Source organism: Cervus canadensis, chromosome 25 (genome assembly GCF_019320065.1).
Source record: "Cervus canadensis isolate Bull #8, Minnesota chromosome 25, ASM1932006v1, whole genome shotgun sequence".
NCBI lineage: Eukaryota > Metazoa > Chordata > Mammalia > Artiodactyla > Cervidae > Cervus > Cervus canadensis.
Window position 1 is genome coordinate 43628696 of NC_057410.1, and position 22108 is coordinate 43650803.

Here is a 22108-nt window from a genome sequence, read left to right on the forward strand (position 1 = left end):
CAGATTGCAGTGGTAGAAGAAGATGGTCGGGAGGATAAAGCAACAATTAAATGTGAAACTTCTCCTCCCCCTACCCCTAGAGCCATCAGGATGACTCACACCCTCCCTTCTTCCTACCATAATGATGCCCGAAGGTATGACTGTCCCAGCACACTGCACATTGTATGTCCTTCTTCCAAAAATATTCTTCCTTTTAGTGTTATCAGACTGCTTAAAATTTATATAAAGTTTTTTATTTGAGCTATAATTCTCCTGCTCCCTCTTCACAATATCACTTGTGAAAAAGCCAAATTTTCATTCTAAGGTCAAATTTTCATTTTTAGAATTAACTGTATATATTTTTTATCTTGTTACTAGTCAATATTTTGAGAATAGCCTTTCCCTATTAAAATGGAGTCAAAGTATAGGAAGTACTGGTTAGGAATAGTTACCAAAAACTAAAGAGATTCCAAGGCAAGACTATAAGCTTGGCTTCTAGTGTAAAGATAATTAAGATCTTAAAAGTCCATGATTGTACCCCAGATACTTTTAACAAACAGGTATGTATATCACCCTATGGGTGCTGCTACTGCCAGCTATAAAGCTCCTCCTTAGAAAAGGAAAAAACAACCTGAAATATTAAAAGGAAAGATAAGTTTACATGGGAAAATACCCTATTTGTCATAGCAACTCTTCGTACTGTCCTTTCCATCTGCCTAAAAATCAAAGCAGATTTCTACAGTAACTAATGCCATAAATAAATAAATCTAAGCATACAATTTACATCCTAAATGTATGTTCTTTCACTGTCATCATTTATAGCATCTCTGAACATGTAACTGATATAACTGAATATAATGATTTAATGATTTAAGTAAGAATCTATAATGTGGTTTACAATAAACATTTTTGAAAAGAGTTTTTTTGTGATATCAAACATTTTTTCTTTGTTTTATTTTTATTTCCTAATGTGAAAAGTTACTCCAGGTTCAAAATTTATACTTAGTGTGTTGTGTGTGTTAGTCACTCAGTTGTGTCTGACTCTTTGCGATCCCATGGATGGTAGTCTGCCAGGATCCTTTGTCCATGGAATTCTCCAGGAAAGAATACTGGAGTGGGTTACTATTCCCTTCTCCAGTAGATCTTCCTGACCCAGGGATTGAACCGGGGTCTCCTGCATTGCAGGCAGATTCCTTACTGTCTTACTGAACTCAGATTAATTAAGATGAATAAGTACAGTTAAATAATTCATCATGATACTGTCAAATTAATAGCTATAAAAATGATAACAGTATCATCAAACCTATCCTATTAAAAGTGTTAAATATATTGACCAAGAATGGAACCTAGATCAGCTTGCTTGGAAATCATTTCAGCTTATCAGGTACCTACAAGAAGACCTGAGAATTTTAAGGAAAATATACAGTGATCACTAGGGTATATGATTTGTTACTTCAAAATCTCACCCAGATGATTTAAAATTCAACAAATTAAGCACCAAAACTGAGAAAGTTAGCAAGAGGAAAATCCAGTTAAACCATGGGCTAGAATATGAGCATAAACTTCATTCAGTTCAGTTCAGTTCAGTTCAGTCACTCAGTCGTGTCCGACTCTTTGCGAGCCCATGAATCGCAGCACGCCAGGCCTCCCTGTCCATCACAAACTCCCGGAGTTTGCTCAAACTCATGCCCATTGAGTCGGTAATGCCATCCAGCCATCTCAATCTCTGTTGTCCCCTTCTCCTCCTGCACCCAATCCCTCCCAGCATCAGGGTCTTTTCCAACGAGTCAACTCTTCGCATGAGGTGGCCAAAGTATTGGAGTTTCAGCTTCAGCATCAGTCCTTCCAGTGAACACCCAGGACTGATCTCCTTTAGGATGGACTGGTTGGATCTCCTTAGTTACTTTTAAATTTCTTGTCATAGGTCATTACGTTAAAGATCTAAAAAAATAAACTGCAAAAAAGAAATATGTAAAGGGTCAAGGACTAAATTATAGAAGGTCACTTCACATGAACTTAATAAACCAATCTATGTTCACTGATTGGTTTGATATGGTATGAGAAATAAGGAAAAAATACTAGGAAGAATATTTTCTAGAGAAAATTTGGAGGCTTAGGGTCCTAAGGCGGAGGAAATCACACTTTAATGTGCTTAAGAAGAAACATGGGAAGAAAAGGAGAAAGTAACATTCAAGTGTCCTTGTTCCTCCTTTTGTACCTTTATCAAGGGTTAGGTCTCATGTACCTTGTGGAAGATCCCCTGGAGGGCATGGCAGCCCACTCCAGTACTCTTGCCTGGAGAATCCCATGGACAGAGGAGCCTGGCAGGCCACAGTCCATGGGCTCGCAAAGAGTCAGACACGACTGAAGTGACTTAGCACGCACACACTTTGGGGGTGTTCCAGAATTGTCTTGTGACAAAGTACACTGTCTTGTGTACCTTGTGAATGTTGCACCAAAGCAAGCAGTCTTCTATCTTTTATGTTCGCAGTAGTTTATCTGTCTCCCTCGAGCCAGAAAGCCTTGGGCTTGGCAGTGCCAACAGCAGCCAAGACTCTCTTCACAAAGCCCCCAAGAAGAAAGGAATCAAGTCTTCAATAGGACGTTTGTTTGGTAAAAAAGAAAAAGCTCGTCTTGGGCAACTCCGTAAGTATGCATGTTTGACTTTCCACTGCCACTCATTTTCCTTACTTCTTAATACCCATCTATCTTTCATCTCATTTCCCCTACTGATAAACTTTCTATTTTAATCATCTTTGTAACCAATTTAGCTGAATAATGCTTGGTAAAAGTTTCAATGGAAGAATATTATGAAACTTCCAATCCTTGTGATTTCTCTGTTAATAATAATACCAAGAATATAGGTAATTTTAACACTGTGATAGACACAAGGGCTCTCCAGACAGGGGTCACTAGTGTCATCCTTGTTTATTGATGAGTAAGCAATGTATTAATAATTTGCTAAACTGAAATATTCATCCAAGGCCATATTTCAAAACCAGCTTGAAACCATTGAGCACACTGCATAGATGTATATAACAACTAGCTGTGTGAATTTTAAAAGTTTTTTTGTTGAAAAAATTAAGAAACCTACAAAAAATCCAAAATAGCTCTTTTTAGGTCAAAATAAAGCATTTAAAGGGCCTAGATGTAAAGGGTAAGGTTTCTTTGTTTTCAAGTGTCACAACTTTGTATTAACAAACTCTATAGCATATAGATGGGGAGACAGAGGAAAGGGCAATAGGAGTTGCATTAGAATTATTGTCAGTGACTAATTGAATATAGATCAGTACATCTGAAATGACCCTAGGTAAATATATAAATATATAGATAGGTTGATAAATAGGTAGATGGATAAATAGATAGGTAGGTAAATAAATAGATATAGTCTGAAGCAAAAAGAATATGTGAATTGTATTTTCTAAATGATGATATATACTCTTGGCTTTTTTTTTTTTCCTTTGATGTCATTTTACATGTTGAATTTTTCTCCTCAAATCCTTTTCATCATCTTGCTTATTTGTACTTGCCTTTACTTTTCCCCTGCTCTTCTCATTCTGTTGAATTCAGAACTAGAGTTAAATTACAGAGAAAAAGATTTAGAAAAAAATTTAGCTCCTGCTTCTGACGGTAAGTGATGAACAGAATGCGGCACTCCCTTTCTTAGGAATCATTTTGAGTTCTCAAATAAAGGAATGATTATTCACAAAGAAAGTCCCATCCCCCAGAATCAGTTTACTGCCCTGGCACTACAAGAATTTCTGAGAATAATGTTCATATTTGCAGATTTACAACTGTAGTATTATTCAAAAATACCTTTCCCAAGTTCCAGTCCTCGTGCTTTCTCTGTGTGAAACCCATAAAAAGCATGGGAAGCCGTAGGACAGCCGTCTTCGTAACACATGGGCAGTCAGCTCTGTGACTGTCACTCAACAGAAGACCAGAATGTTCCTTGGGTTTCTCTTTCTCAGGAAAGGACCCTTTTAGGCTAAAAGAAGGTGGTTATTTGGGGGGATATAAAATGTGCACAACAAGACATTATTTTAAAAATCTGTTTCCCTTGACAACTATTTATGGTCAAAATAAAAATATCTAGGATATAATTTAAAGCCTACAAAAATATAAAAGCTTCTAGAAACGTAGCCTTTTTACTCGTTTTCAGTGACTGTGTGTCTCTATGTTAGAACAGATGAGATGGGAAGAGAATCAATTACAATTATGTTCTTATCAACTCCTTCCAAATCAGAAAATAGCAATTGTTTTTCAAGATCACACTGTAGACCTGAGATTTCTGAGTTCTGAGCAGTTTTGCTTTGCTATGTAGAACAATGGAGTATAAACAAGGCCAGTGACCGTAGCGGAGTGAGAACTACAAAGCTGATGAGGGAGACAAAGGCAAAAATCTACCCTTCAGGAGCTAGAGAAAAGCGGCCCTGAGGGTGAAACAGAGTTCCTGTAGAAACCAAAAAATAAAGGTCTTTGCTGGATATAATACTTGAGAAAATAAGAAGAAAACACAGGCACTAGTAAGTTTCAGTAAATCATGTTTTCTTTTGTTTTCATGAAGAAATGGTCCCTGCTGCCACTTGTGCTTTGGTGGAGGAATATAGACTCAAGTTTACTTTTGTCCTGAAAAACGGGCATCGCCGTTGTGAGGGGAAGACCGTGAAAGCTTAACCAAATCCAGGGCTTGCCACTTGGTGCTACTGATTGACACATTAGAAGGAATTAGGGAAACATCTCTAATGATCATGATTTTAATAACTTGATCTAGAAAATTCAGACATGGGAGCACTGTGCCAATATTCTTTTATCAATGAAAATAGAAATAGGAGATAGAAGATGATGCCATGGAAAGTAATATGGTAGAGGGATGATGGTGTCAAAGAACCAAATTTGAAGTTTTGGACCGTGTCCCAGGACTTAGAACTCTTGAAGAGTTTAGCTCATAAAGGCAAAGAAACGTAAAGATGCATTTAAATGAAATGTGGTACAGAGGAAGAAAACTTTCGAAATAAAACTATGAAAATGTTCACTCAATTCTGTCAGATTTGACAAGCAACAAAGGAGAAATTCTTAGTAATTCACAGAATAGAATGTTTGTAAAGGGGGTGTTATTCACCCTGTAGATTGTTATATACAGTCTGAAAAGCTAAGGTAATAAAGTGAACGTCAGATGTGATGGATCAGTCAATGTGACCACATTGATAACTGCTAACCATGGAGCCTCCAGTTCAATATACATAGATCTATTTTTTATGAATATGCTACTATCAGAGGCAGTATAAATGTGGAAACTCTAAAAGTCAAAGGAAGCAGCACACTGGAAAGCATTTGAATAAAGCTAAAAATACTTTACAGATAAAGGATTTAAAACGATAAAACATGTTTATGAGCCTTGTCTCCTTGAAGGTCACAGATGAATTTGGGGAGAGTGTCCTGACAGAGGGAATATTGTTTTAGCAGACTTGGGGATCTGGTTTTAGTTTCTGTCTCTCTTTTTTGTTTGATTTTCTCTCAATTTCTTTCTATATTACAAACCCCTAAATGAAAAGATGACCAAAAAAAGGAAAGGTTTAATAATCTCATTGAGAGACATGGAAAAAGCAGGCCAATAAATATCTCTGCTTACTTCCTAGAGTATAGCGTAGATTCAGGATGTAATAACATACATTTTTTAGATTAGCTTTTATTAGAGGTATAGTTGATTTATAATGTTGTGTTAGTTTCTGCTCTACAGCAAAGAGAATCAGTTAAATGTCTACATATATCCATTCAGTTTTAGATTATTCTCCCATATAGATCAATACAGAGTACTGAGTAGAGTTTCCTGGGCTATATAGCAGGTTATAAAAGACTTAACAGCCCAGTGACTACAGTTTTGCCCCCTGATTTATGCATCCAGATGCAATGCATCTCTGTTGTTTCCATAAATGTTTAAACATGCTCATATCTAACCTTCATTTTAAAAGTCATTACTTGATCCTGCCATCTTCCCTAAATATTGACTTATTTTTCCCTACCTGTATCATCCAAGCTTAAGTGAGTTTTTCCTTCCTCATCTGTCAGTCACATTACAACCTTCCATGTCCTGACTTCCACACATAAAATTCTAGAAACAAGTTCAATCTTAACCAACATGGAAGACTGGTTAGGACATCAAAGCTGGATATTATCAAAGAAATTTGAGGAATGTAACAAACTCACAATTATATTTATGATGATGTAAACTTAAGCAGTATACCTAAAATAGGTGACCTCTTCCTAAAAACAGATTCTAAAAGATTTTTTGCATAAGTTGTATCTTTGTGAATGACAGATATAGTTGAATGTCATAGATAAGTAAGAACAGTGTCCAAAAAGGGACTAACCAAGATAAAGTGATAATTGAAAAAACTGTCCAGGTCAAAAGGGGAATTATAAAATTCTTATTTTTATTATTTTTGTTTAGTTATTTAAGTTTAAAGAAAATGAATAAAACAAAGATTTAATGTATTTGAACAAAATATGCAAATAAGCGCAACTATTTCAAAACACTTTTGCCTCTAGCTTCTTACTTGAAAAGCAAAACTTCAACCAGAAAAGAGGCATTGACAAGAGGACATGGAAGCCCAAGAGAACTGATATTTTTATGGGTGGGGGCAGGTAAAATGTTGATCATCCAAAGTCATTTATTTACTCCTCTTTTGAATGAATAGCATATGATGAGCCAATGTGAAGTGTAGAGTACTGACTGTGGACTTTAGGAAATTGGTGAAAGCATGGCACTGACATGACTGAATTTAGCAAGGTGGATAGTGTATAAACATAGACAGCCTTTCATTTAAAAAGCAAACAAACACACACTTCAGTATGTTTCTGGCCCAAAAGGGCTTTGCCTGCTACATTGTCTGAACTCAAGACAATCAGGAACAGAGGTTCTAAATCTCAGGATCCACGATTACGCATCAGTAATTGGAATGTTTTCCTCTATTTCTTTGCACTGATCACTGAGGAAGGCTTTCTTATCTCTCCTTGCTATTCTTTGGAACTCTGCATTGAGATGCTTATATCTTTCCTTTTCTCCTTTGCTTTTCGCTTCTCTTCTTTTCACAGCTATTTGTGAGGCCTCCTCAGACAGCCATTTTGTCTTTTTGCATTTCTTTTCCATGGGGATGGTCTTGATCCCTGTCTACTGTACAATGTCACGAACCTCTGTCCATAGTTCATCATGCACTATGTCTATCAGATCTAGTCCCTTAAATCTATTTCTCACTTCCACTGTATAGTCATAAGGGATTTGATTTAGGTCATACCTGAATGGTCTAGTGGTTTTCCCCAATTTCTTCAATTTAAGTATGAATTTGGCAATAAGAAGTTCAATGATCTGAGCCACAGTCAGCTCCCAGCCTTGTTTTTGCTGACTGTATAGAGCTTCTCCATCTTTGACTCCAAAGAATATAATCAATCTGATTTTGGTGTTGACCATCTGGTGATGTCCATGTGTAGAGTCTTCTCTTGTGTTGCTGGAAGAGGCTGTTTGCTATGACCAGTGTGTTCTCTTGGCAAAACTCTATTAGCCTTTGCCCTGCTTCATTCTGTACTCCAAGGCCAAATTTGCCTGTTGCTCCAGGTGTTTCTTGACTTCCTACTTTTGCATTCCAGTCCCCTATAATGAAAAGGACGTCTTTTTTGGGTGTTAGTTCTAAAAGGTCTTGTAGGTCTTGATAGAACCATTCAACTTCAGCTTCTTCAGCATTACTGGTTGGGGCATAGGCTTGGATTACCGTGATATTGAATGGTTTGCCTTGGAAATGAACAGAGATCATTCTGTCATTTTTGAGATTGCATCCAAGTACTGCATTTTGGACTCTTTTGTTGACCATGATGGCTACTCCATTTCTTCTAAGGGATTCCTGCCCACAATGGTAGATGTAATGGTCATCTGAAAGAAATGGGAATACCAGACCAGCTGACCCACCTCTTGAGAAACCTATACGCAGGTCAGGAAGCAACAGTTAGAACTGGACATGGAACAACAGACTGGTTCCAAATAGGAAAAGGAGTACGTCAAGGCTGTATATTGTCACCCTGCTTATTTAACTTACATGCAGAGTACATCATGAGAAACACTGGGCTGGAAGAAGCACAAGCTGGAATCAAAATTTCTGGGAGAAATATCAATAACCTCAGATATGCAGATGATACCACCCTTATGCAGAAAGTGAAGAGTAACTCAAAAGCCTCTTGATGAAAGTGAAAGAGGAGAGTGAAAAGTTGGCTTAAAGCTCAACATTCAGAAAACTAAGATCATGGCATCTGGTCCCATGGGACCAGATCATGGGAAATAGATGGGGAGACAGTGGAAGCAGTGTCAGACTTTATTTTGGGGGGCTCCAAAATCACTGCAGATGGTGATTGCAGCCATGAAACTAGAAGATGCTTACTCCTTGGAAGGAAAGTTATGACCAACCTAGATAGCGTATTAAAAAGCAGAGACATTACTTTGCCAACAAAGGTCCATCTGGTCAAGGCTATGGTTTTTTCCAGTGGTCATGTATGGATGTGAGAGTTGGACTGTGAAGAAAGCTGAGCGCTGAAAAAATTGATGCTTTTGAACTGTGGTGTTGGAGAAGACTCTTGAGAGTCCCTTGGACTGCAAGGAGATCCAACCAGTCCATCCTAAAGGAGATCAGTCCTGGGTGTTCATTGGAAGGACTGATGTTGAAGCTGAAATTCCAATACTTTGGCCACCTTATGCGAAGAGCTGACTCATTTGAAAAGACCCTGATGCTGGGAGGGATTGGGGGCAGGAGGAGAAAGGGACGACAGAGGATGAGATGGCTGGATGGCATCACTGACTCGATGGACATGAGTTTGAGTAAACTCCGGGAGTTGGTGATGGACAGGGAGGCCTGGCATGCTGCGATTCATGGGGTTGCAAAGAATCAGACATGACTGAGTGACTCAACTGAACTGAAGTGAATCAGAATGTTGACTGGCTTGACTTTTAATTTTATCCAAAGACATCAACCTGTTTTGAAGCAAAGCAAATTAAATTGTGTTCAAAATAACCATGTCAAGGGAGGTGGGAGGGGGGATCGGGATGGGGAAAAAAACAAACAAACAAACAAACAAAATAACCATGTCAGATAAAGCCTGTTTGTTTCTTTGACAAAGTTACTCAGTGATAGAACAGGAAAGGCGTTTGGGTGAGCTGTGATGCATGGCTGCCCTGTACACAGGATGTCAAAATGGAGCCTGAGTGATGGAAAAATTAGGTGGAATTTGTAACCAGGTGAATAATGCTCCCTTAATAGTGAGGAAGAGTGGGGTGATGACACCCTGAATCCAGGTTTCTAATGGCTTGATCAGGATTCACTGTTTTTGACCAGCACATCCCCCAGTCACGTGACCATGAATATTTCAATAGCACAGTGATCTGATTTATGGATTGGTGATATGGAAAGAAGTCACAAATGAAAGAAAAATAAGTGTTCTTCCTTTAGGATTACCTCAAAAACCTGAGACATGGAAGGTCCAAAATATCCTATTTTTAAAAGTGTAATTCTTGGGAGCAATTTTTGCTAGAAAAGTTTGGATATTCATGTAACGTTAAAGTTAGTAAGTCAATGAATTTAGGACACATTAATAGACAAACAGTATTGAGATCAAAGAAGGCTTTTTCATCCTGTTCTATTGTAAAACATGAGCTGGGAAATAGAATCCATCTCTGATAACTACACTTTCAGAGGCATATCATAACTTTGGAGGAAGTTTGGAGGGAAATATTAAGCTGATAAGGAGAATTGAAATTATGTGAGGAGTAACTCAGTAGAAGGGCAAGTCTATTCCCTTGCTGACCTGTCTGGATGGCTGATTATGAATATTTGAAAAGCTTCTTATACGCAGAATCTTTGGCTTTTTCATTGTTTAGTAAGGCTACAAAACTCTAGGCAAAGTGTTAAAAGACTAACTTCATCTCAATAAGAAAGGGAACACTGGGGAGTCAGAGTTATATACAAACAAACTGGCTTGTGAAATAATGAGTTATTAGTCACTGGAGATTATCAAGCAGAAGCTAGGTAAATAGTAGGAAGAACTGTTATAGAAAGGGGTCCAAGAATTGGAAGGGCAGTTGGACAGGATGATCTTTAAGATCTATTTCAAACCTAGTAGTCCTGAATCTATGAAGCTCTGATGTTTAAGCCTTAGACCCAGGAGCTCTTCTTTTTATAAAATATGTAACATGAGTTTCATACTATGAAAATGCATTTTATATTTCAAATTACAGACTTTTAGAGTTAGAAGATATCTAAAGACCATGTAATGACCCACAGTGTATACTATACAGAAATAGATGACTTTACCAATCATCCAGGAGAAGCAGCCACTGGTACGAGGCTTGGCAGTGGTTCCCAGATCTCACTTCCTGGGCTAGTGCTCCAGACAATATACTCTTGGGACTGTTTCCATCAAAAAGTACTTCACTGAGCTCATAGTTTCATGGAACATGTGTTTGGAAACAATGAAATTAAACTTTTTTCTTCAAAAAGTTTATAACTTCTTGAGGGTATTACACATAAATGCGGAAAAAGTAAAGAACAATTCAAGACAATAGTAAAAACATCACAGAATATATTATAAACTTTCTTATAGAACATATAGACATAAGGTCAGTAAAGTGTTCAAATTAATAAGTTTTTCTCTTCCTGGATATGTTTGATTCTCCTCGGAACATCTAAGTGCAGTTTTCCTTTAGAATTGAAAAGGTATAAAACTTGAGTTTCAAATAAGACTTATCTCTCAAAAAAAAAAAACTACTGAAGCCACATGAAAGGATAAACTCCATGGGAGATGTGATGGAAAGGAACCTGGGTCTTTATATGGTTAGTTAGGAAGTAGATACCAGGCTGGCGTGTGAAGTGTGAAAGCAAATTATCAAGCCAGAGAAGTGGTAAGGATTGAGGATCAAGTTGCCTAGCTGTGGAGAGACTGGAAATGCATCAGTTAGGAGGCAGAAACCTGAAGGAGGCGCGGCTCGCAAAGGCGATGACCTGGGTCAAGTGTCCGAGCAGAAGTGAGAGTGAGGAGTCAGAGCAGTTGCGCACCGTGCCACGCTTCAGAGGCGGCCACCCGGTTAGGAAGATGGCAACAGAGTGTGAACAGGTAGTGATGCTAAATACATTTATTACCTCTGGTAGGTCATCTGTCCCACATGATTTTAACACATTTACTACCTGGGAGACACCCAGGTAGAGACCAACCCAAGTCTTCAGAGTCCTAATAATAATGACCATAAATAAAAATGAACAGAGCACACGTGATTACCCTAGCAGGTGGGAAAATGGCAAAAGCAGAGAAATACGTGTAAATCATACAGGCAGTATCCCTAATTACAGATTCATAAAATGTGTATATTATTGAGTAAAAAAATAAATAAAAACTACTCTTGCAAATTTCCTTTAAATGCATATGAGAGGCAAAACATTTCAAAGATATGTTTTTGCCTGCTAAATTGCAGTTCTCTTCATGGTCATCTGTCAGATTGTATTATATCATAATGGTCTGATTTCTGTTATTTATTATAATCAGCATAAGAAAATAATGGGCAGAAGCAACATCAACATCAGAGCAATGATGTTTAGCAAACACGTTTCTACACTTAAAATTTGAGTTGCTGTGCTAGCCTTTACCTCAAAATTCAGATTGTTCCTAGATGCTACGGAAGTAGCAAATACAATATAAATTCTCAAAGCATCAGTTAGAGATGAATCATGTTCTACATAATAAAAAGGTCTTCTTATGAAGAAAGCAGTGTTTAGGTTCAGTTATGAATGCATTTATTACATGCCATTTAGGAGCCAGGCACGGTGCCTAGGTGCCTCCTCCAGAGGACTAATAGACTGAGTTATGAAACAAGTTATCATTTATAAATTCAAGTGTGTTTAAAATCAAAATGAGTAGTAAGGATTCATTCCAAAGAGAGGTCAAGTAGATGAAAAATGGAACTACTGATCAGCTGCAGATTATAGTCTTAATCTCTCTTGGATTAGATTTTCTTTTTAATAAGATAGCAAGGAACTCTGCTGGACAGATGGAGATATAGAGACCTTGCCATGTGGGTCTTGGCCTGAATTTCCTACAGATTCATACCTCAAGTGCCAAGAGGAAATAAATTATACTCAATGGAGTCTAAGGCCCAGGCAACAAAGAGATATTTGCCTTCACAATTCCAATGAACAGATATCTCTATCTAGTACCCCTGGAGAAGAAAATGTCAATCCTCTCCTACTGGAGAGGATTCTTGCCTAGAATACCCCACTGGACAGAGGAGCCTGGCAGGCTACAGTTCATGGGGTCACAAAGAGTCAGCACAGCTTAGCGACTGGACAGTAACAAAGCCATCCATAGATCTAGGCATATGCACGTCCTTTCCTCAATTCCTCAGCCTGGATCTTAGGGAATCTTATACTTTGTAGCACCTCTCCTGAAATTCTCTAAGTCTTCCTCTGGTGCCTGGGAGAGCTTGGGACTGGCGATGCTATCCTGGCAGCACACCCTTTCCCCAGACCTGTACCTGTGTAGGTCGAGTCTCTGCTGCTGCTGAGTCACTTCAGCTGTGTCTGACTCTGTGTGACCCTATGAATCGCAGCCCACCAGGCTCCTCTGTCCATGGGATTCTCTAGGCAAGGGGACTAGAGTGGGTTGCCGTGCCCTCCTCCAGGAGATCTTCCCAACCCAGGGAATGAACCCGGGTATCTTGCATTTCAGGCAGATCCTTTACCACTAAGCCAACAGGAAAGCCCCAGGTCAAGTCTCTAGAAGCATTCAAATTTTTTGTTACCTTTAAGATGGAACCAGACAGGAAGGCAGTGCCGTCGGCACGATGCCTAATACAACCAAAGCATGTGCACTTGGGTCCCTGTTCCTCCCTAATTTCTCTGTACTGTATCTAGTGTTCTCCGGATTCCTGGGGGAGCCTGGAGACTACCTGTAGGGTTGCTCTGGGCCAGAACAACCTGACCTTGTTTCCAGAAGGGCGGCCTAATAATTGAATCACTCCTGCTGTCAGATGGTATCACATGAGATTGGATCACAATAGATTGTATTTCCACTAATTTTGGGTTACTCAAAATATTTGTATAGAAAGGGGTCTGTAAGAAATATTTGACTAGGCCCCTCACACCCTAAAAGTGATCCCATCTCAAATACTTCAAAGTTGTCAAAAACCTCACGAAAGAGACTTTGGAGTGCCTGAAGCCCAGAGAACTTCATAGAGGGTATGGACTTTGCCTTGGGCTTTTGCATGTGCCACCTCTAGGGGGCCACTGACAAGGTGATAAGCAATATATTGCCTGAGTATCCACTGAATCATGGGACTGAAGCCTTCTTTCCCTAAACAGCTTATGCCGTGAGGTGGGGTGTAATTAATGATGCTCTCGCCGGATCACTAGGCGCTTCCCAGGAGGCGCTGGGCTTCCCTTCTGGCTCAGCTGGTAAAGAATCCGCCTGCAATGTGGGAGACCTGGGTTGAGTCCCTGGGTTGGGAAGACCCTCTGGAGAAGGGAAAGACTACCCACCCCAGTATTCTGGCCTGGAGAATTCATGGACTGTACAGAGGGGTCACAGAGTCCCTGGTGGCGCTGGTGGGAGAGAACCCACCTGCCAGTGTAGGAGACTTAAGAGGTGTGAGTTTGATCCCTGGGCCAGGAAGATCCCCCTGGAGGAGGGTATGGCAACCCACTCCAGTATTCTTGCCTGGAGAAACCCATGGACAGAGAATCCTGGCCGTCTACAGTCCATGGCATTACAGAGAGTCAGACACAGATGAAGTGACTTAGTATGTACACACGCCATATTCCTAAGAGGTCTCCTGGAGAATGAGTGTTTCTCATTGGGCACATTCTTACAATTTCAAGATGGGTAAATGAAAGAATTTTCTACTTACTGAAGAGTGTTTAGAATTCTTGACTCCTATCTAATGTATATCTGTTGCACTTTGCAATCATTGTGGCATCTAAAAATTTGCCCCCTTCCCCCCACCAACATATGCAAATATTTACACTCCCTCTCAACATTGGTATTGTCTCCTGTATAGAACCAATACAATGGAGATATAATGCAAGCTGCAAATACGAGTCGCATAAGTAATTTTCAATTTTCTAGTAGCCATATTAAGAGGGTTAGTAAAAAGAGACAGGTGAGATTAAGTTTAATAATGTTTTTATTTAAACAAATATAGAAAAATTATCATTTCAACATGTTCAATTCAGTTCAGTCACTCAGTCATGTCTGATTCTTTGCAACCCCATGAACTGCAGCACAACAGGCCTCCCTGTCAATCACCAACTGCCGGAGTTTACCCAAACCCATGTCCATTGAGTCAGTGATACCATCCAACCATCTCATCCTCTGTTGTCCCCTTCTCCTCCCGCCTTCAATCTTTCCTAGCATCAGGGTCTTTTCCAATGAGTCAGCTCTTCACATCAGGTGGGCAAACTTTGGAGTTTCAGCTTCAACATCAGTCCTTCCAATGAACACCCGAGACTGATCTCCTTCAGGATGGACTGGTTGGATCTCCTGCAGTCCAAGGACTCTCAAGAGTCTTCTCCAACACCACAGTTCAAAAGCATCAATTCTTTGGTGCTCAGCTTTTTTTATAGTCCACTCCTCACATCTGTACATAACTACTGGAAAAACCATAGCCTTGACTAGACATCAATATAAAATTATTAAGTAGATTTATTATTTTCTTTCTTGCACTATGTTTTCAAAATCTTGTGCATAATTTGTACTCAGAGCTCTTAATTTGGACCAGCCATATTTCAAGTATTCAATAGCTGTATGTGACAAATGAATAAAACACGGATCTAGATGAATAGATATTCCTAAAATCCTCATGGCCATGGGAGTCCACTGATGCCCAGGAAAAATTGAAACAGACTCTCACCAGATTTATATAATCATTCATAGAGTAAACGAGTTCATTAGAAAGTTTGGCTAAGGTTATCCTACGGTTAGCAGGTCAGATGGTTGGAGAGATGAACCTTAGATTTATAGGACTCCTGGGTCAGTGCTATGAAAGAATGTTTTTCTCATCTATAAATGTTTTTATTTGGGCTTAAAAGTGCACATGAGTAGACTTTTGTTCCTGCTTAAGAGTATAGCCCATGCTGCTTAAAACTAATTTTGCCTACTGTGACTTATGTGTCATTTTCTATTGGCATTTTCAAACACAATGTAGCAACAATTCTTTATCAGATTTCTTTAAAGGATATTAGATTTTGAAGTGATCAGCATATTTCCAAGCCCCTCATGCCTTTTACTTTTAGAATTGTATTTGTGAGAAGAAAAGTCTACTATTTTTTTTCTGGATCTAGTTTGGACTCTCAAAATTCCTATAGAGCTCTCTTTGTTTCTCTTCCAGAGCATTAAACTTTTTAAAATGTTCTTTTCTCTAATTAAAATGTAAAAAATTTAAATCATAATTTATATGTTCTTTCCTCTGAAGAATAAAAGGCCTGATTTATCCAACCACATAGTGGTTGAGAATATCTCATTGTTTATGAAATATGTCTACTCATCAATCTCTGTGTCCCCATCTGGACTGATAAAGAATTTTGTGACTTTTAAGTGAATCACTATTCATTTCCACTTATATTTCCAGAGAGCAATTTTATTGTTAATTGCATATGGTGAAGAGTAATTTATGGATGTACAGTAGGGCAAGGATACCAATGAGAAAAATAAAATGAAAATATTCACTCATTCTGCATAGTGGAAATTTCCACATTTGAAAATATTCCCTAAGAGTACTTTAGTCAACTAGTAGATGATTTCCCTAATGATACCAATAATGAAAATCATTCACAATATAAACTTCTTTAAGTTTTAATTGCTTATGTGCATAATTGAATAAAGTTAATATCATTCCTCTAACTCTGAATCCCTGAGTAATATCTAGATAGCAATCGATATGTTTCAATTAAAGATCACTTTCTTGTAATTATCCAGTTCAGTAACAGAATAACTAGGCTATGAGATTAACTTATTTATGATGGTGTTCCAGAACTAATAGTATTGAGTAGTTAAATTATTTTCTAAAATAAATTATGAAAAACAGTTACAGCAAAATTATCTTTAATGGTACATACTTACTGATACATTGGTGAATGTTTTTGTGTAGTCTTTGTAAGAGTATTAGCTTCAATCTCTCTACCTAATCTTGAGCTTAAATGGAATTTAAATCTCTTAATTAAAAGCATATGTATACCTTAACCCACTTAAAAATAATGAGCATTTTTCATTTACCTTGACTTAATGTTTTCCAAACAGTGAATAGCAGAGGGAAAACAGAGCCCAGGTTTAAGTTTTCATTTTTCAATTGCAACAGATAATTTATGAACAATGATATGTTCAGTTCAGTTCAGTCGCTCAGTCGTGTCCGACTCTTTGTGACCCCATGAATCGCAGCATGCCAGGCCTCCCTGTCCATCACCAACTCCCGGAGTTTACTCAAACTCAGGCCCATCGGGTCGGTTTTGCCATCCAGCCATCTCATCCTCTGTCGTCCCCTTCTCCTCGTGCCCCCAATCCCTCCCAGCATTAGGGTCTTTTCCAATGAGTCAACTCTTCGCATGAGGTGGCCAAAGTATTGCAGTTTCAGCTTTAGCATCAGTCCTCCCAATGAACACCCAGGACTGATCTCCTTTAGGATGGACTGGTTGGATCTCCTTGCAGTCCAAGGGACTCTCAAGAGTCTTCTCCAACACCACAGTTCAAAAGCATCATTTCTTCTGCACTCAGCTTTCTTCACAGTCCAACTCTCACATCCATACATGACCACTGGAAAAACCATAGCCTTGACCAGATGGACCTTTGTTGGCAAAGTAATGTCTCTGCTTTTTAATATGCTATCTAGGTTGGTCATAACTTTCCTTCCAAGGAGTAAGCATCTTTTAATTTCATGGCTGCAATCACCATCTGCAGTGATTTTGGAGCCCCCAAAAATAAAGTCTGACACTGTTTCCATTGTCTCCCCATCTACTTCCCATGAGGTAATGGGACCAGATGCCATGATCTTAGTTTTCTGAATGTTAAGCTTTAAGCCAACTTTTTCACTCTCCTCTTTCACTTTCATCAAGAGGCTTTTGAGTTACTCTTCACTTTGTGTCATGAGGGTGGTGTCATCTGCATATCTGAGGTTACTGATATTTCTCCCAGCAATCTTGATTCCAGCTTGTGCTTCCTCCAGCCCAGTGTTTCTCATGATGTACTCTGCATATAAGTTAAATAAGCAGGGTGACAATATACAGCCTGACGTACTCCTTTTCCTATTTGGAACCAGTCTGTTGTTCCATGTCCAGTTCTAACTGTTGCTTCCTGACCTGCATACAGGTTTCTCAAGAGGCAGGTCAGGTGGTCTGATATTCCCATCTCATCTCTTTCAGAATTTTCCAGTTTATTGTGATCCACACAGTTGAAGGCTTTGGTGTAGTCAATAAAGCAGAAATAGATGTTTTTCTGAAACTCTCTTGCTTTTTCGATGATCCAGCAGATATTGGCAATTTGATCTCTGATTCCTCTGTCTTTTCTAAAACCAGCTTGAACATCTGGAAGTTCACGATTCATGTATTGCTGAAGCCTGGCTTGGAGAATTTTGAGCATTACTTTACTAGCATGTGAGATGAGGGCAATTGTGGTAGTTTGAGCATTCTTTGGGATTGCCTTTCTTAGGGATTGGAATGAAAACTGACCTTTTCCAGCCCTGTGGCCACTGCTGAGCTTTCCAAATTTGCTGGCATATTGAGTGCAGCACTTTAACAGCATAATCTTTCAGGATTTGAAATAGCTCAACTGGAATTCCATCACATCCACTAGCTTTGTTCGAAGTGATGCTTTCTAAAGCCCACTTGACTTCACATTCCAGGATGTCTGGTTCTAGGTGAGAGATCACACCATTGTGATTGTCTGGGTTGTGAAGATCTTTTTTGTACATTTCTGTGTATTCTTGCCACCTCTTCTTAATATCTTCTGCTTCTGTTAGGTCCCTACCATGTCTGTCCTTTATCGAACCCATCTTTGCCTGAAATGTTCCCTTGGTATCTCTAATTTTCTTGAAGAGATATCTAATCTTTCCCATTCTGTTGTTTTCCTCTATTTCTTTGCATCGATCTCTGAGGAAGGGTTTCTTATCTCTCCTGGCTATTCTTTGGAACTCTGCATTCAAATGGGAATATCTGTCCTTTTCTCCTTTGCTTTTTGCTTCTGTTCTTTTTACAACTATTTGTAAGGCCTCCTCAGACAACCGTTTTGCCTTTTTGCATTTCTTTTCCATGGGGATGGTCTTGATCCCAGTTGCTAAATAATTGCTTTGTAAAATTGTTCGATGCCCAACACACTTACATTCTCCTCTTATTCCGAAGTTCTATAAATAAATCATATATATCCTAAAGCCAAGTGAAACTGATGCTACATCAAATAGTTTATGAACTGCTTGGTAAAAACAATTCTTACCAGGCTCTTTTGAAGAAAGATTTAGAATTTTTTTCAGGTATTTGATTAAAATTACAAAACAAAGCAAAGCCTTCCAGAACATAGTAAGCTCTGAAAGTCAGGTTTGTACTGAAGGATATAGGAGTCAGCCAGGTGAGCAGAGGAGGGTTCTAGAGCAAAAGACAAAAAGTTTTAACTTAGCAAATATCTCTCCATTCTCTCAATTTGGAGCAAAAGACATACACTTGAGTTTCTGTGCATTGGGCTGTCATTTATTCCATCATACATGAAAAATTTCAAATATTTCAAACAGTGAAAAAAAACCTTACACACTGCACAGTTTTTTTCATTTTTCATAAGAAAAGTAGAAAAACAAACCTTGACACTTGCAGATTACATATGTAAGTGTTTTTCAGTGTACAGGCCACATGTATTAGTTGCTACTAGGTGTGATTGAATGGCCTGCCTTTTTTTTTTTTATAGGTACTTCTTCCCCTCATTCTCTCCGTGTGTATTTATGTGTATACCCATGCCACTGGATGCATATTGAGTTGGAAATACAGTTCAGTTCAGTTCAGTCGCTCAGTCGTGTCCGACTCTTTGCGACCCCATGAATCGCAGCACGCCAGGCCTCCCTGTCCATCACCAACTCCTGGAGTTTACTCAAACTCATGTCCAGCCAAAAAAGAAAAAAAAAATGTGATACTAAACAGTTGTTCAAATAAACTTTAAAAAATGTAATTTCAGAATTGACACAACGTATCCAACCTAATCCGAATGGTTACTTCTTCACAGGAGGCTTTATGGAGACCGAAGCTGCAGCTCAGGAGTCCCTGGGGTTAGGCAAACTGGGAACTCAAGCTGAGAAGGATAGAAGACTGAAGAAAAAGTAGGTTTGGAGATTTTTTTTTTCCCTTCTCTTTCTAACTTTTACTTACTTCGTATCATTGTTTGTGGGGAATTAAAAACATAGTAATTGGAAACAAAACAGTAGACCGAGGCCAGTGTTATCCTGGTATTCCCTGAAACTCTTTGGTGCTCCAGTGTGATGGTTATAGTCATCTAACTATTAAACAATTTTGGCCCCTAGTATAAATAAACAGTTTTTTTTAAGAGATCAAAGCTTTTATTTCAAAACTCAAAGATATTTAAAATATTTAAATGTAGCCTTATAAATAATGTAATATTCCACTTGAAGTTGAATTCAGTACTGAACTGGTATGATAAAATAGAGAGTATACCATCCAACTTTGTATTTCCTCTCATGACAATTAAAGAACCGCCTCTTAAAATGGAGTATTTAAAAGGAGACTGTTTCTCTGACTGATTGAATGTAAACTTATTTTAGAATCACAGCAGATTGTTTTGCATCTGTCAGGAAACTGATAGTATATTTTTTCATTCACATATAATATGGAACATTTAAATGAACTTGCAAAATTGGCAATTTTGGAGTCTCAGCAGCTGTTAGACACAAGTGGGTCTATATATAACATATTTTTTAAATGCATAGTAACATTTTCAGTGATGAAATAGCACCTTTAGACCATGTTCTTTAAAATCCAAATACTTTCTCTTTATTCCAGGATCTATTGGTTGGTTATTCCTTTTCTTCCCTCTCAAATATTTATTATGTTAGGCTTGTAATTTTCATATTTACCTTCTTTCCTATGAAAGTATGTTGATTGCTCTAGTCATCATTATTATTGGCATGCATGTCGCTATACTGTGCTAATTAATTTACCTCATATTTTCCCTTCTCACTTGCTTTGCAGATGTTTGCTAATAATGAAAAGAAAATGTATTTAAAAGTTATAGAAGAATCCACTAGTATAACTGTTGTATTAACTTTCTACTTACTAAAATTAATTATATATCTAAATTTAGTAGAAATGCTATACAGAAAAAAGAAGTGACCTTGAGAGCATTCTTTCTTGAATACAATTAAATGCTCAATCACATTCCATACTAATAAGTATTACCTTTTTAATTACTGGTCACTCAAAATATATATTTAAATATTAAATTTATTTGAAGTCTAAAGGATTTCCAGTGTATTTATTTGAGATTGCTTTAAGTCTAAAGTAGTAATAATAATCAAACCTTAGCCTGGCTATGCACTTAGTTTATTTCCCTTAAAAGTTAGTTCTCATTTCTTCCACAATGAAATATTTAAAAATAATGGCAATCTGGCCAGTTTTCATCTTACATATAAGGCGATATGGAGGCAATGCCTCACATAATTCATTTGCTGTTTATAAGACCAAGTTAAATGTCAATTTTAACAGCTACTGAAGTTAAAAATTCCAATTATACCATGACTTAACAAAATCACAAATTTAGAATTAAAGTTTAGGAATTGTTAAGTTTATACACTGTTAGATTGATTTGATATTAATCTTATAGAATTATTTCTTAAATCCTAAGTATCCTCACAGTAAGAAAATGATTGTAACTTCTGGACTTGGTTTGAAGACCTTCCTGTCCTTGACTACATTACTTCATTTTGAAGTACATTTTGACAAATCTAATTTTAAAATGTAGTACATAGAATCCTTGTCTTGAAGATCAAGAAGAATATTAAGAACAAACCATAATACAACAAAGGCTAACATTCCTTAGCACAACTATTTCCTATAGAATAATAGTATTTGAGTTAAAATGGATACAACAAGGCAAAGTGTTGCTAATTAGTGAAAAGACCGAAGCATCTCTCTTATTATTGACCATCTCATAGCAAAAGACCAACAAGCATAGATATTCAACCGGTATTTGTAAGACATATAAGGAAGTGCTAACACTTATCTGTGCCTTCTGTGGCGCCATGCCTGGGTTTCTGGGTTAATAAAGTCACGTGTCCTCATGTGATGGGTTTTACAAGATAAGCAAGGTAAATTATTTTTAAATGATATAGTTTCAGACTTTACTTCTATCACATTTCTTATTACATGATTAAACTTTGGTCATGTTCTCAAATTTTCTGAAGCATTTAAAATTTTATTTAAACAATTCTGATGTTCTTTGTTTAAAAAACACTGTATCCTCTTTAAATGTGCTTCAATGAATCATACCCTTCTGTGTTCAAATTTCATATATCTACTCTCAAGATGGAAAAAAAAATTCAAGTACTTTTTTTTTAAGTGCACACACAAAAAATGGAGAAAACAATTTCAAATTTTTAAACACTATAGTCTATACATACATGGTTGCAATGACTATGGTTTCCCATCAGTTGTTTTTCTACATTCTGTCCAATGACCAAGCCAAATGATGTGTCCAAAACACAGTACTTATACTTATGATCACTTTACCAAAGTTCATATCAAAGATTCATTTCATTAGTCTCCCTGTGGAAATAGCCCAGCTGGAAAATCTTATTTTTAACTTTACTAAGATATCAGGTATCTCTGATTGACAATCTGTGAATTTAAATTTAATTGAGAGAAATCTTTAAATAAGTTACTTATGACACATTTTGAAAAACCATATGGGAGAGAAATCAGAGAGCAGCGTTCAAGATATTCCAAATGCTTGTAAAGTTCAGAAATTTACAATGTTGGCAGTCCCAGACAAAGGTCTAATTTGAGGTACACTTACCATCCAGCAACTAAAGTCATATAGATTAAAACATCTTACTAGGTCTGTGTTCCTA

General features: G+C 37.7%; 1 protein-coding gene across 14 annotated transcripts in view; it reads left to right on the forward strand.

The window, feature by feature from the left end:
- Positions 1-22108, forward strand: part of PPFIA2 (PTPRF interacting protein alpha 2) — a 481936-nt gene that overhangs the window by 396557 nt on the left and 63271 nt on the right. For all 14 annotated transcript variants that reach the window (XM_043446293.1, XM_043446294.1, XM_043446296.1 and 11 more), the window contains 3 exons: positions 4-134; positions 2471-2625; positions 19252-19345. In XM_043446293.1, coding sequence (XP_043302228.1) covers positions 4-134; positions 2471-2625; positions 19252-19345 — 380 coding nt within the window. The remainder of the gene's footprint in view (positions 1-3; positions 135-2470; positions 2626-19251; positions 19346-22108) is intronic.